We start from the raw sequence: 14444 nt of genomic DNA, 5'->3' as shown, positions 1-14444 counted from the left end.
TCCTTGAATTTCATAAAGACCCCAGCTGTTTTTTCACATTTGGTTTCTCTGAGTTCTGCATACATTACATCATCGCTTATGTGCTCCACAGTGTGATCATAAAGTCTTTACATTGACTTCCTGTGTGCACTGGTTTCCATTCACTCCAGCGGAAAGTGGAAAACCGACTTGCGGAGAGTCTTAACCTACACTTATTGAGGGAAAAGTGTTTAGAAATGTTCTGCACCTCTGCCTGTGTTAGGAGTGCAAAAAGATCTGGAAAAACAGCGGAATGCTCCTTTAATTTCCCCCTGAGGCCTTCAAACGTTACACATTGGTTTCCGATCCGCGGCGTCAGACTCACTGGGGGCGCCGCAGTCGCAGCACACGTCGTTGCCCGTCATCCTCTTCACCTCTCCCAGGATGGCCTTGGTCAGCTCCTGCACGATGTTGTTCTCGCCCACGTGCTGCTCCCCTTTGAACGCCTGGTTCAGGGCCTCCTCCTTGCTGTTCTGCAGCACTGAGATCCATCTGGGGGGGGGGGACGCATGCAGGTAACGGGCACAAAAGGTCAAACTTTGAGCGGGAGGGCGGAAGTATGTAGGAAAAGTGATCCAAAGTTGTAAACAGGATACACAGAGAGAGAGAGGGACTGGCACTTACATCTGACAGTCCAGGTCGTCCTCGGCCTGAAAGTGATACGTTCTGTCGTCTAAAAGAGAGGAAGCAACAAAAGAAGAGAGGAAGAGTTGGAGAGGAAGCAGTTGGATATTAACCAAAGAGCAGCAGAGACATAATGTGATTTATATCTTCTAAAGTGCCTTTTTTTTTTTTCTTTAAATCGTAGCGAAACTGACTTTTAGATGAGAAACAAACGATCAAATCCAATGTTATGCCACAACGACAAAGATGGAATCAAGAGAGAGAGAATGAGAGAGTGAGAGAGGGGGCGGGGCGAGCTTACGGGAAATGAGGTCAAAGCTCTTCTTCTCTTCGGGATTGTGTTTCACCTGGCAGGTGAGCAGGTTGAGTTTAGCTGGCGGCCGGTTCGCCTGGTGGAGAGAGAGGGAGGGAGAGAGAGGGAGAGAGAGGGAGAGAGAGGGAGAGAGAGGGAGAGAGATTAGAAGGGAGAGGGCGAATGAGTAAAGAAGACTCAAACAAAAGAGCGGATGTGTGATCGCTGTCAGGGAGCCAAAGGAAACATTTGGCCAGTGAGGTTGATCGGCATCTGAGCTCAATCTCCATTTCAGGGACAAATGGCTTGTGTTAATTAAGGCTCAGATAAAGTGAAGCAGCAGCACCAGCAGAATGCTAATGGAGCTGAGTCCTGTTCCTACAGTCACACGGCTGATGCTTTGAGACAAGACCCCGGCCTGGGGGGGAGCCAAGATGCATTAAAAGCATAATCTGGGTAATGACCATGTGAAGTGAGGGGCCGTGTGTGTGTGTGTGTGTGTGTGTGTGTGTGTGTGTGTGTGTGTGAGAGAGAAATGCAACAGTCTAATGATGTCATCCAGATTCCATGCCTGAAAATGCTGCCAAAAGTCAAATCCTGCGTGAGATTGTGTGAGATTCTTACGGTGCCGTGTGAGATGGTGAGGTAGCCGTTCTTCGCTGTGCACTTCCTCTTCTGCCACACTTTCCTTAGCCTTCAAACAAACACACACACACATAAACACATATTAGGAACAGAGTCTTTGGCATAATAAATCACACACTTTAAGACGACCCCTCACTGTTGCCTGTAACTGAACACTGCATTACTGTGAGTGTTGTTTTCAGACGCTCCCTTGCGGTTCTACTTTCCCCTCATTGTCATTCCGAATTCATCAGATTACATCACATCTATCTATCTCCATACCAAAGAGAGCGATACTAACTCGCCAATACAGAGCAACGTGTGTATTCAAATAAAACAAATCTTCCTCAGCTGATCTTCATCTATACAAATCTCACCCGTCGCTCTTCTTGAACAGGAAGCCGCTGCGCTCGGTGCCGTGCTCCTTGTTGCCCTGCGGCTGGTGCAGACTGTAGGTGGTGCTCTGCCGCACCTGGGAATCCTGGGAAAAACAAACTCAGATGAGATCCGCTGTGGGAATGAGAGCAAACACGGAGGCATTGTCTTACACTTGAAATTGGAGCCTCGTCTTAAGCGTCTCCTCGGAGGATTTCCAGGCAGGGGAGGAACAATGGGAGCGTCGCTGGTGTGGGGCTGTGGCTTTTGTTACTCTAATTACTGCTCTTCTGCAGCTGACAGCGTTTTTCAGCTGGTCGCTTTTGTTTTAGCGTTTTGAGACTTCTAATAAGAGTCATCAGAGAGAAGGAGCGAACAAAAGCAGGAGTGATGTCAGTTCCTCTGCAGGGAAACACTACAGGAAGCGGGGAGGGTGACCTCTGAACGCCGTCTGACCGAGCTTTCACAGCTCTACTGGTGTGTGTCCTCCTCCGTTATCACCACACACACACGCGGTCAACAGGAAGAGATGAGGAGAAGCAGGATTCTAGCTCAAGCTTTACTGACTGAAAATTAATGCTCGACTAAACGGCCCATGGATCAGCCACAAAGAGCTGAAAATGGAGACGAAAGCACCGATCGGGCAAAATTCACCACCACACAGGAACAACAAGAACAACAACACAGCAACATGCGAAGGAGCACAGAAAAGGCTTGTTTGTCTTGACTTTAAAGGCGATTCACTTACTCTCCTAGACTTGTTTCACAAAAGAGCGCGGCAGCAGAGGAGGAAAGAGAGCAGTTCAGTCTGGAGAACATTTCATAGTTCACTAAGCACAGCAGGTTCAGGAGGAAAGAAACGTTCAAGATGCATTCAGAAGAGGAAACGAGTTCAAAATCTGCCTCTCTAAATGGGAAAATTAAAACTGATGTTGTCAACCCCCCCAGGGATTGTCCGTTCATTGGATTTCCTGCACTGAAACTAAAATCTGTTTGCGTGTGTTCTTGTGTGTGTGCTACCTCCTTCTGCTCCACCTGTAGCGACGACTTGAGGACGTCTCGTAGCTGAGTCAGCTGCTTCCTCTCCTCGTCCTGCACCTGCTTTATCTGTCGGCGAGAAAGAAACAACGTGCATGTCAGAGCGCGGCAAAGTAAAATGACTCCGGCGAGAATAAAGAAGACGCCGCTGCTCTCACCGTGTGCAGGTCTGTGGCCAGCTTCTCTATCGAAGGCTTCAGGTTGTCCACGGCCTTCAGACCGTCCTGGAAGAAACTGAGAACGGACAGCCACATGAGGATTTCCCCAAACACAGCATAGAACACATGGACTGTGTGTGTAGATAAGGTGTGTGTGTGTGCACGTGTGTGTTTGTCTTACTTGCACTGTGCGTGGAAGTATTTGATGAGGTTCTGCAGCAGGTCCACCCCTTTCTTGATTTTTATCTCGTTCACTTTGAGCAGATACTGTCAATGCAAAAGAATAACTTATGAAAGCGTTACTTTAATGAGATTGTTTTCACTCCTATGATGAGCGGCGCTCCTCTCCAACACACCTCGCACATCTGCAGCTGGAAGAACCTCCTCTCCTTCTCCATCTCCTCGGCGATCTCCGCCCCGCTGATCTCCGTCCTGATCATCCCGTGCTGCCTCGCGTGCTCCTTCTTCTCCTTCTCTATCTTGGTGCTGGGCCCCCCGGGGAAGAAGTGACATCGTCAGTAGGGTCACAAGGAGTGCACGGAGATGCAAACACACACTTACACACACAAACAATCTGAGGCATTGTGTAAAATCAGCTACTACCGGGCTTCAGACCTACTCGTCCATTTTGCCTAACAGTCAGTATCCAGGGCTGATTCTTCACAAGACCACAGTAAACACCCCCCTCCCCCTCCCTCTCTCCCCACAGGCAATCAGGAAAACACGGCACACAAAGACGGGAGGCACCGTTCCATGCAACAGGGCATTCTTTTCCATATGCTGTTCTTTTTTTCAGACAGCATATTCCCCACAAAAAGGATGCAGCAGTTTGTTCCCTCTCAGAGAGACAGGAAGTGTGTGTGTGTGTGTGTGTCGGTGACCTTTCGCCACAGAGCGGTCAGGCTCGACTCGAGAGCTGTCCGGCCTCGCTCATTCATGCGCTCGGGAGTCGACAACAAAACCAGACTTCGATCCGCCGTGTTCAGCGCCACCGCAGGCAAAATAAAGGCGAAAAACAAAAACAAAACAAAACAATTCTGAAGCCAAACAAAAGCTTTTCCATCTGTTATGACCTCATGGCGTTCAATTACCCACTGCACACCTCCTCCACTGGCCTTTAAATTGTGCCCAATGGTGTCAGAGCCATTTGTAGGAGCTTTAGAGCTTCACTGCTCTTCATCTTGCACAACAATTATTCAGTCTCCCTCGAGCAAAACGGCTAATTTGCTTCTTTATTTACTCTTCATATCTCAGCTCATATCAGAAGCTACAGCCAGTTGCATTGTTAAGACACTGCTCTGCTACAAATCTAACTCCATTTTCCAGCTATAAACACCACCTGTGCTTTTCTCAAGGTTATGTTTGGAGAAGAGGACACACATATGGATATGGATGAATCCTGCGTCCTGACAGCGTTATCGTAGCCGCGGCTAACACATAGACACGTGTTAGCCCGGCTGCTTGGCCGCCAGCCAAACTGACGTTTGTCCAAACGACGACGGGCCTGGGGATGCGTTCACGTTCAGGCCCTTTCAGGAAGTGATCTGCAGTTGATTTGGGACTTTTGTTAGGTTGATTTGTGCTTAGACTCAGGCGGGGAAACGACGCTCACACTTCCTGATTAAGTGGCACTGAGGGCGAGTCGATCCCCCGATTTAAAGAAACACAAAACTAAAATCCAGGGTTGGATGCAAAAGAGCTCGGAGGGGGAAAACAAGTTTCAGGAAGCCGGATTCAAATCTCATCTCTCCGTCTGTCTGTCTGCGAGCATGAAAGGACTCTTGTTACTGTGACAGCGGAGAGATTATGATCGCCGGGCTGATCGACGGCGACCAGAGAGGATCGAGGAGGAAGAGGAGCAGCAGGTTATGAGGCAGGAGGAAGACAACCGCTCTCCATTGACAGCAGACGAGAGGCCGTCAATGGAGTCAAATCATAGCAACAGGGAGGGAGGGGGAGGTGGAGGGAGCAGTCGCACAGCCTCCGAGCGAGCTCTCGGCGTCGGCACGGAGACGAGCGCTCCGTCCGATGGAGTCGGTGCGGGTCAGAGGAAATGCATTACCCTTTCAGTAAAGAATGTCCTTTGCAGCTTGTAAAATACATGAAAGTGCCATAAAGTTTCACGTGTCCTTGCATGCGCAGTCAACAGTGCAAACAGTGAAGACGATGATGAAGATGATGGTTATTCACAGAGAAGGTTAGAGGTTAGTCGAGACAAATAACATGACGAGACACATGACCAAAAATCACAAAGATAAATTCCAACTTTTTTAACCAATCAACAAGTCAAATGTAAATAAATACTTAATCAACTGCTTTATCAACAGCTGCTAGATATGTTAAGATACTTACACTTTAGTTTCGTAGTCCTTCCAGGCTTTATCAAAGGGCTTTTTCAGATCCTGTGAAGCAAAACAGAAGAATATGACCTGTTAATTATAATATAATACTAATAATAATAATAAACAACAATGCTAGGCCCAATTCAATCGTTCAAAGTGTTTCTGTTCATTGTTCATTAAAGGGAGACGCAGCAGTAAGACAGACAGCTCATGGCCATAGTGCGGTTGTGGCAGCGCCAGAGAGGGCCGTGATCCCGCTGTTGACCTCCGCCTCGGCAGTGTAAGAGTGGCAGCGTCAGTGGTTTGGTTCGCTGGGTCGAGTCGAGGAGCACTCAGCCTCTCAGTCAACCAGCGTGAGGGCGGAAACCACCAGAGAGCAAAATGTGACAGAACAGAGAGAATGTGAGAGAAAGAGAGAGGGAAGAGAGAAATAGAGAGAGAAATAACATACTGTAGTGTCACAGAGAGCCAGGGAGAGAGAGAGAGAGAGAGGGCAAGCGGAAGGAAACATCAGGAGAAAAATGGCAACAATGGCTCAAAATACACACAGACAGATACACACACACACACACAAACACAGGCATTGCTGGGCAGGGAAGGGAAGTACAGCGTGGAGTGAAGCCAAACACACACACACTTGCAGAGGAGGAAACTCGATGCACCGGATCCCCGTCTGGGTGAACGTGAGGGACTGAGGGTGGCCTCCACACGCAAACATCATAGTTCAGACTTAGTGTGAGTGTGCAGCTCTGTGTGTATAAATGTGTGTGAACCTACTAGACACAATGTCATTTTCACTCAAGTGGAGGTGAAATAGGGATTTGGTTTGACGGTTATGACGAAACGGACGTTTTTTGTAAGACTGTCACAACTTCCTGCTCTCGTCACGTCACTACATCCTCTTTGGTGGTAAAGCCTCCTAATGAAAGAAAGCCGCCTTGTGATCAGTGAACAGCGATCTGGTCTTATCTCAAATCCGGCGGTGAGCCCCGGCTGAGCCACAATGAGGCGGGGCGCAGTTGAACTTGCACCACTCGGACCGAACGGCATTAAGACCACAGGGCCTCCTGACCAATGAAAACACGGCGTAGGCGCTGCGGGCCGCCGTGAGGCCGTGTGACTCGGGGAGATTAGAGAGGCAGAAAGCGCCGGCTGGCCAGTAAGCACTGGATGTGAGGTTCCGCTGCAGCATGACATCATGCCGGCGTCCGCTCTGTAAATCCGCTGTGAGCAGAACGGTCTCACGGCCTCAGCACTTTCCATTTTGTGGGTGTGTGAGCGTGTGTGTAGGGGGGTGTCATCGCAGCACTGCAAGGTCTCTCAACGATCTCCGGATTGACTTCTGTCTGAGGGACTGAGGGCGATTCATTCCCTTTCCTTCATGCACCTACATAACTAAAATTTCTACTTTCCCGAGTCGCCTTTTTCCACATGAATTCCCAGATTCCCTGCTGCGACATGGCCGCTGAGGTGGAAAATGGGAGCGTTCCTAAGCCCAGTAACACTGGTGACGGGTTGCGCGGCGGCAGCCCTGTAATCACAGACCCATTAGCGGCTGCTCCCCCCCCGGGTTTGCTCATCAAAATCCGGAATATTAACAACCTCCGAGGGAGCAACGGCCACCGGAAAGCCATTAAGTCCCACGTTTAATCAAACACATGGAAAAGTGACTTATTATACAGAAGCTCGCACAACTGCATAAATTAGGGGGCATTTAAGATACAAGATTACGTCTTTATCCCCATTAAATGAGAATTACGAGTGACATTTACAGCTTTTTATGGTTTCCTGGATGTGTTACTAGGCCGTATGCCTTTAGGAACCATAGCTGTCAACCCTTCCTCCTCCTTAAATATCCCTCTCCCTCCTCCTCCTCCTCCTCCTCTCGCCTGCAGTCTGAACAGTCGGTCTTGGCAGGTCTGGACAGCTTCCTGCTTCCTCCTCTCCCCACAGGTACTACCCCTGAGAGAGGGACGAGAGCGATGGAGCGGGATAATGACAGGGGAGGAAGAAGATGAAGGGGAGGAAGGAGGGAGTGACGGGCGGACGGGGGTGGGGGGGGGAGGCTGTGGAGGTGAGCAGCAGGTTGGGAGAGAGTGGACGGCCGCATTTCTCTGTCACTTCCTTCCATTATTTCCCTTAATTTCTGCGTTTTATTGACATTAGCCTTTACCTACAGCAGCTGTGGCATTTATGTGTATGTGTGTGTGTGTGTGTGTGTGTGTGTGTGTCATGAGGTATAAAATTACTTGCAGCTCATTAGCCCGGCGTAAGTGGGGTAATGAGAATCATTGGAGGGCTAATGAGCAATAAGCGAGTAAGCATTACTGATGTGACCGGCTGGCACGGTAGTGCTGCAGGGACGGCGGCAGCGGGCAAAGCAAGAGGAGGAGGAGAAGAAGAAGAAGAGGTATTGATGAGGAAAGGAAAGAAATGAGACAAAGGAAGAAAAGAAAACGTAACATGCAGATGACAGAGCAGAGGAAGAGAGGGAAGAGTTCAGAGGTCTGGGGAGGGTCACGGGGTGTTTCTACGGCAACGGCCGGCACAACGGACCAAGGGTTAATTTGATCTGGCCAATCACGAGCCCCAGAGAGTGAAATGTCACAGACCACCGTGGACGATTGCATTACAGGGCTGAAGAGGCCGATAATGAGCGACTGTCTGCCTCAGGGACACACACACACACGACCGACTGGATGACCGCCTAATGAGTTGGACCTAATATACGGGCTGGGGACGGGACGGGGGACCTTTAGACCCCTCAGTCCTGCCCTGTGTTGACTGACAGGTGAGACGTTTTAGCTCAAGTTTGTGTCTCTTTGTTCCCTTACCCCTTTGACTCCTTTCAGGTCTCCTTTCAGCAGGCTGTCCAGAGGAAAGGTGATGATGTTGTTCATGTTTTGGAACTGAGGAGGAGAAGAGAGAATGGGGGGGGGGGGGAGAGAAGAAAATGTTACATCAGAGGCTTTAGAGCTTGAGAGCAACACAAACCCAGGAGTGACAGAGACGTTCCAGAGTCCGTCTGAAGGATGGTGGTGACACCAATATGAAAATGTTTTGATACATCATCCCTGTAGAGAAGGTCACACATTCTAATAAAGCTTTAAGAGTCACAGTCACAGTCACACACACACCCACACCCACACACACACAGAGAGAGACAGAGAGAGAGAGAGAGAGAAACTCAAGGGGATAGAGACAATTAGGGACGGGAAGGAACTTTATCCCAGGTGGGTTTTTAACCCTCCGTACTTCATCCACCCTCTCAACCGCACATAAACACACACACACAAAACCACACACACACACACACACACACACACACACACAGACTCACCAGGTTCTTAAAGAGTGCAGTGAGTTCCTTGGTGAAGACAGAGAACTTGAGGAAGGCCGAGCCCAGGTCAGGATCGTCTCTGTACACGCAGTTCTCCCCAAACTTCTCCAGAGCCTGAGTGTACTGCTCCTCGTTCTCCACATGAGCTGGAACATTCAATACGCACACACACACACACACACACAGAAACACACACACATCAGCTTTGGCAGGTAGTAGCAAAATGGCAATCAAAGCAAGTTCATTGACTTCATCGTGGAGTCAGAAATGAATCAGTGGTAATGAATAATGAAAGAACCGACTGAGCTCCACTTTGATTGGCTGACAGGAACAATTAGGACCAAACATGCAACAATGCTTCCATTTGCACCGCGTGTCTAAAGTCGCCCTGATCTACCGCCGGTGAGCCTCTCTGCTTAATACGGTTCACGCCACACCAGGCAGCCGATAACAACCAGTGCCACTGGGACGACGGCGGAGCGAGGACGGATACACAACTGAGCACCAGGGGCCGTTGCTATGACGACGCGGGCTGGAAGAAGGGACAGAGAAAGAGGAGAAAGGAGTGTATGTGTGTGTATATGTGTCTTTCTGAGCCTAGGGAAGTCGTGATGATGTGCACTAAAACACACCTGCGACCACACACCTCGACTCCTCATATAAAATGCCACACACACACACACACACACACACACACACACACACACACACACACACACACACACACACACACACACACACACACACACACACACACACACACACACACACACACACACACACACACACACACACACACACACACACAGATTAAGGAGAAGGCAGACGTGGGATCACAGATATGGAGCTGGATAAGCCACCATATTAAAATGGAAAGCAGAGAGCTACAGAGTCACTACCTGCAGACCTGCTGGCACAGGCGGAATCTAATTTAAGAGTTAAGACACTAAATATGAACTGTGACGTTACGGGTGAGCCAGACGATGAAGCTCCTCTGAGACCTGCAGCATAAGGAAAGGAAAGGAGAGGAGAGGAGAGGACCACAGGCTGGATGTCCAGTCTACATTGACAAAAAATTAATTGTTAGCTGAGCTGTTAAAGTGGCCCAGAATACCACAGTACGCACATCTTCATCAGTATATATAGTAGTATAGTATAGACTACTTGCTGGCACCTACACAAAAAGTGCATCGTACATAAATGTTCTACAGGCTATATTTATCACTAGAGGTCGACTTTCATTCAACTATCTCAGGCCCAAAGCTTTGTGTTGCTAAAAAATCTTGAATCATTGTGAGTGTGTGTGCGTGTGTTAGATGGCGACCCCTGACCCACAGTCTACTGTTTACACATCAACTCCAGCTGTTTGGTTGCGGCTCTGCTGAGGCAGCAGGGCGGCAAAGTGCTGCTGCTGCTTCTGATGTGGGACATGAGACGGCGGCGAGCTCCACCAGTCAGCGTCGACAACACTGTAAACCCCCCCCCCCCCCTGTTTAGGCTGTTTAGTGCCTACACGTGTATTTGTTGAACCTCAAACAAGCGGGTGGCAGCGCAATGAGCTAATCCAGTTTGGACAGTTTGACATCCGGTGCCTCGACTTGTCGTTTACACTGTAAACACTCATGGTTAACCATTGTCCTGCCAGTGTTGCCCAAACATTCCCAGGAGGCGTCTAGCTAAAGTTCAGACCTCCTGAAGGACAAACCTGTCACCAACCACTGATTGATTGATGTGCAACACCTGAAGGCGATAAAATGTCCAATAATAATGAATAATAAAGAAGTCTGTACGATCTAATAGACATGATGATGGGGGAGGGAGAGAGAGAGATTCCTGTTGCTTGACCCCAGGAAAAGCTGCACACAAACACAAACACACGGACACACACACCTCTTTGAGTAGAAAAACAGCTTCCAGAACTCTGCTGGGGATTATCCAACATCCCAAAGCTCGGCTTGTTTTCCAGCTTCTCTTTCTCCTCATTATCTATTCCTCTCTGTCCGTTTCTCTCCCACATTCTCTCTCACTCTCTCACACACACACATACACACACATACACACACACACAGGGTTTAATCACCAGATAGCAGGCTGGACTCTGCTTCCTCTTTTCCCCTCTCCCACACTCTTGTCTCCCTTGCTCGGGGCTGCATCAGGCCTGGGTGACCGACAGTCCGGCGCTCACAGACACTACGTGTGTTCCACCTCGGATCAATTCCGTATCTCGCCGTGGAAAAACACCAGCGTCCACACTGAACAATGTGGCCTGTGGCACGCTCAGGGAAAAGATGACAAAGGGCTAAAAGCATGTGTGTGTGTGTGTCTTTTGGCTTCTTCCATCCATTCTTTAATTTCGATCCATGTCTGGTTTTCTCTCCTAGGACCAAGGTGCTGCATTATTTAGTGACTCCATCCTTCCCTCCATCCATCCCTTCTGCTTCACCTCGACTGCGGGAGCACAGCCTCACCAGACTCGTTATCTATTCAGCGTTTATTTTTGCAGGCCCCGTCCCAGCGCGGCTCCGTCGGCCTCCGAGCTTCCGCGGGTTTCGAGATGCTGCTGGTTTATTCATCAAAACCTCACAGGCTGACAGTTTCCCCCCTTCAGCAGCACAGCCACACAGTCTCGCACCTTTCCACCGCTTTTCCCATCTCACCCTATCTCTCTCTCTCTTTCCCACTCTTGCACTTTCCCATTTTGATCCCTTTCCCACTTTCCTGCCTCCCTATCTCTCTTGTGCAGGCCGATTCCAGCCCCTCAGCTTCTCACCAATACGCAATTCTTGTACCCAGGTTTACTTTTTGCCGCGATTCTAACAAAATGTCCATCACCCTGTCTAAAACTAACAGCCTCTTGAGACTTTCTTAGCACCAGTGCTGGAGAACATTAACAAAAGCCAATGTATTTTTCATTTAGGCTTTGGTTTATCACTTCAGGTCCTCGTTGAATCTTCCAGACAATAAAGAATCACTCCATAAACACTTTTGAAAGAAAAAATATAATTCCTGACAGCTTGGGACTTTATAAGATTCCTACATATCTTCAATGGCAGGGGAAAAAGGCCTTTACGGTTTTACGCAGCCACCAACATGGCCAACCTCTGTGTGCGCACACACACACACACACACACACACACACACACACACACACACACACACACACACACACACACACACACACACTTCCCTGTTAGTGCCACAAGAAAAGCACAGAGGGGGAGAAAGGCCTGATGGGTTTCATGTGTGAAAGCTGCATCTATCTCTCTCGCTCTGCATTTAGATAGCAGCGTGGCGTTTAGACATAAACCAGAAGGTTTAATGGAACCTTACTGGTTCCACTACAAACAGAGTCTGGACAGCTTTGACTAAACGGCTGCAGATACGACAAGCCGGCTGTTTCTACTGTAAACAATGATAGAAATCTGGACATAAAATGAAAACAACGGCCTGAAATACCTGCAAATCACTGTATAACCCTACAGACACAGTAATATGGTGGACTACTACACTCTAGTAACCACATTAAGGCAATAAAAGTGAGAATTGCGAGTTCTTCTTTAGAGTGGGACACCGAGTCTCATGTAACTTTACTAGTTTGAACATTTTCAGCAGTAAATCTGTAGCGAACTGCATCCAAATCCCCTCTGTCGTTCTGCGATTGTGATCTGGGCACTTGTGGGCTCATTGCTTGGTACTTAGGACACAACAACATAATGTGATGACGATTATGAGAAGTAAATGAGCCAGACTGATGTAAGACGCAGCGCCAACAGGTGGAGGCTCCGGCAGTGACCCGGCCATTCAAATGAAGGCAATTTATCAAGAAATGGAGCATTAAGGTTGGCAGCGGGAACGCCGTAGAGAGAAACTATGCAGCTGCACTTGAAAATGAACACACACACACACATTTTCTGCACATACACACACCTGTACACACACAGCATCTGCTTGCCGTGTTAGGGAACGAGAGCGTAGCAAGCAGGCAATATTTTTGGGATATTTTGACAGTGTGTGAAGTGAGAATAGGAGTGTGGCCATGTCCCCTCATGCACACACACACACACACACACACACACACACACACACACACACACACACACACACACACACACACACACAACAGTGTGGGCCCCTCCCCAGCTGTTCCTGTGGGGGTCTGGATCAGACAGCTGTCCCTCTGCCGTGAACAGAGCCGCTACTGTTACCAAAAAGACACCCTCAGCACATTGTTCAGACGTCTCCCTCTCCACACACACACACACCACACACACACACACACACACACACACACACACACACACACACACACACACACACACACACACACACACACACACACACACACACACACACACACACACACACACACACACACACACACACACACACACACACACACACACACACACACACCAGGGTTCTACCATGCAAGCCAAACAAAGGACAGTGAACACTAGGAACACCCGACACTGGCACAACCACACACACATCTATTCTCTTGCATAAAAGAATAGGGCAACAAAGAACGATTTCTGTTACATTATTGTACAATTGTTTATGAACAATAGTAATTAATCATTTGTTCAGAAACCCAATCTATGAGGTGGACAGGTGCCGTTTCACCCTCAAGTTGACCTTCCAACAGTGTTGGAGATCGTGTTTCTAAAATCAGAGTGATGTGATGAGGGACGTGACGACTCACCCAGGCCTGACGTGTAGATGGACTTCACTGACTTCTTCATCTTGTACAGAACACTGCGGTCCACGTCCAGAGCCTGAGACAGACAGACAGACAGACAGACAGACAGACAGACAGACAGACAGACAGACAGACAGACAGACACAGAAAGAGGATGTTCATTTCAGCTCAGTTAACCTGTTACACAGTACAGTGGTGATCACTTAAATTCTAACAGGTAAAGTTACAAATGAGTTCAAAGAGGTTAAAGAAGCTGCATACTTGAAACTGTTCAGAAAAAAGGCCACATGCTCTTTTTGGAAGAATTTGGGTCTAAAGGTTGTTACTTTGAGTTCAGGGGTAAAAATATCATTGTGTTTGCTGCCAAAACAAATTTAGGCAATTTGAGTTATTTCCTGCATGGAGTTATTGGAGCTGCTGGTGTTTTTGTATCAGACTGCATTACATCATTAGATATCTGCCTGCGGTGGGTACAGTGTGTACTCCTGTGCGTGTGTGTGTGTGTCTCCACTCTGTCTGCAAGGTGATGCATTATTCAAGGAAAAGCTAAGAATAGAATAGATTGAACTCTCTCTCTGTTCTGTGTGTGTATGTATGTGTGTATGCGTATGTGTGTGTTTGGGTTAGTGTAACAGTGTGTAGGACAACAGCAGGGAGCACCAGAGGTCTCCTACATAAATGATCACTGCAATGAGCAACACACAAACAGGTCACAAACGCAGATTCGCAGACTAAACGCTGCACATGCAATGAGTGAGGAGTGTCTCGGGGTGCAGGGGATTGTGGGTAATGAGTGTTTGGGGACTTTGGTTAAGTGGGTCTGGCTAAGCAGGCCAAAGCCGGCGCCGCTTTCACTGCTCCACTTCTCCATCTGACTGACTGACACATATCGGATCCCCTGAAGCGTCTTGCAACAAAACACACAATGACACCC

At 48.6% G+C, this 14444-nt stretch overlaps 1 protein-coding gene across 4 annotated transcripts in view; it reads right to left on the bottom strand.

Annotated features, from left to right (window-relative positions):
- The window catches only part of asap2a (ArfGAP with SH3 domain, ankyrin repeat and PH domain 2a), a 104379-nt gene that overhangs the window by 74941 nt on the left and 14994 nt on the right, over positions 1–14444 (bottom strand). For all 4 annotated transcript variants that reach the window (XM_076165575.1, XM_076165574.1, XM_076165572.1 and 1 more), the window contains exons 2-14: positions 13514–13586; positions 8812–8957; positions 8306–8380; positions 5482–5531; positions 3486–3615; positions 3311–3396; positions 3130–3205; positions 2954–3040; positions 1936–2039; positions 1559–1628; positions 944–1031; positions 643–691; positions 344–510 (exon numbers count right to left, since the gene is read on the bottom strand). In XM_076165575.1, coding sequence (XP_076021690.1) covers positions 344–510; positions 643–691; positions 944–1031; positions 1559–1628; positions 1936–2039; positions 2954–3040; positions 3130–3205; positions 3311–3396; positions 3486–3615; positions 5482–5531; positions 8306–8380; positions 8812–8957; positions 13514–13586 — 1201 coding nt within the window. The remainder of the gene's footprint in view (positions 1–343; positions 511–642; positions 692–943; positions 1032–1558; positions 1629–1935; positions 2040–2953; positions 3041–3129; positions 3206–3310; positions 3397–3485; positions 3616–5481; positions 5532–8305; positions 8381–8811; positions 8958–13513; positions 13587–14444) is intronic.

Source organism: Genypterus blacodes, unplaced genomic scaffold (genome assembly GCF_046128005.1).
Source record: "Genypterus blacodes isolate CSIRO-AG114 ecotype Tasmania unplaced genomic scaffold, CSIRO-AGI_Gbla_v1 ptg000147l_1, whole genome shotgun sequence".
Lineage (NCBI taxonomy): Eukaryota > Metazoa > Chordata > Actinopteri > Ophidiiformes > Ophidiidae > Genypterus > Genypterus blacodes.
This window is presented reverse-complemented; position numbering and strand designations above follow the sequence as displayed.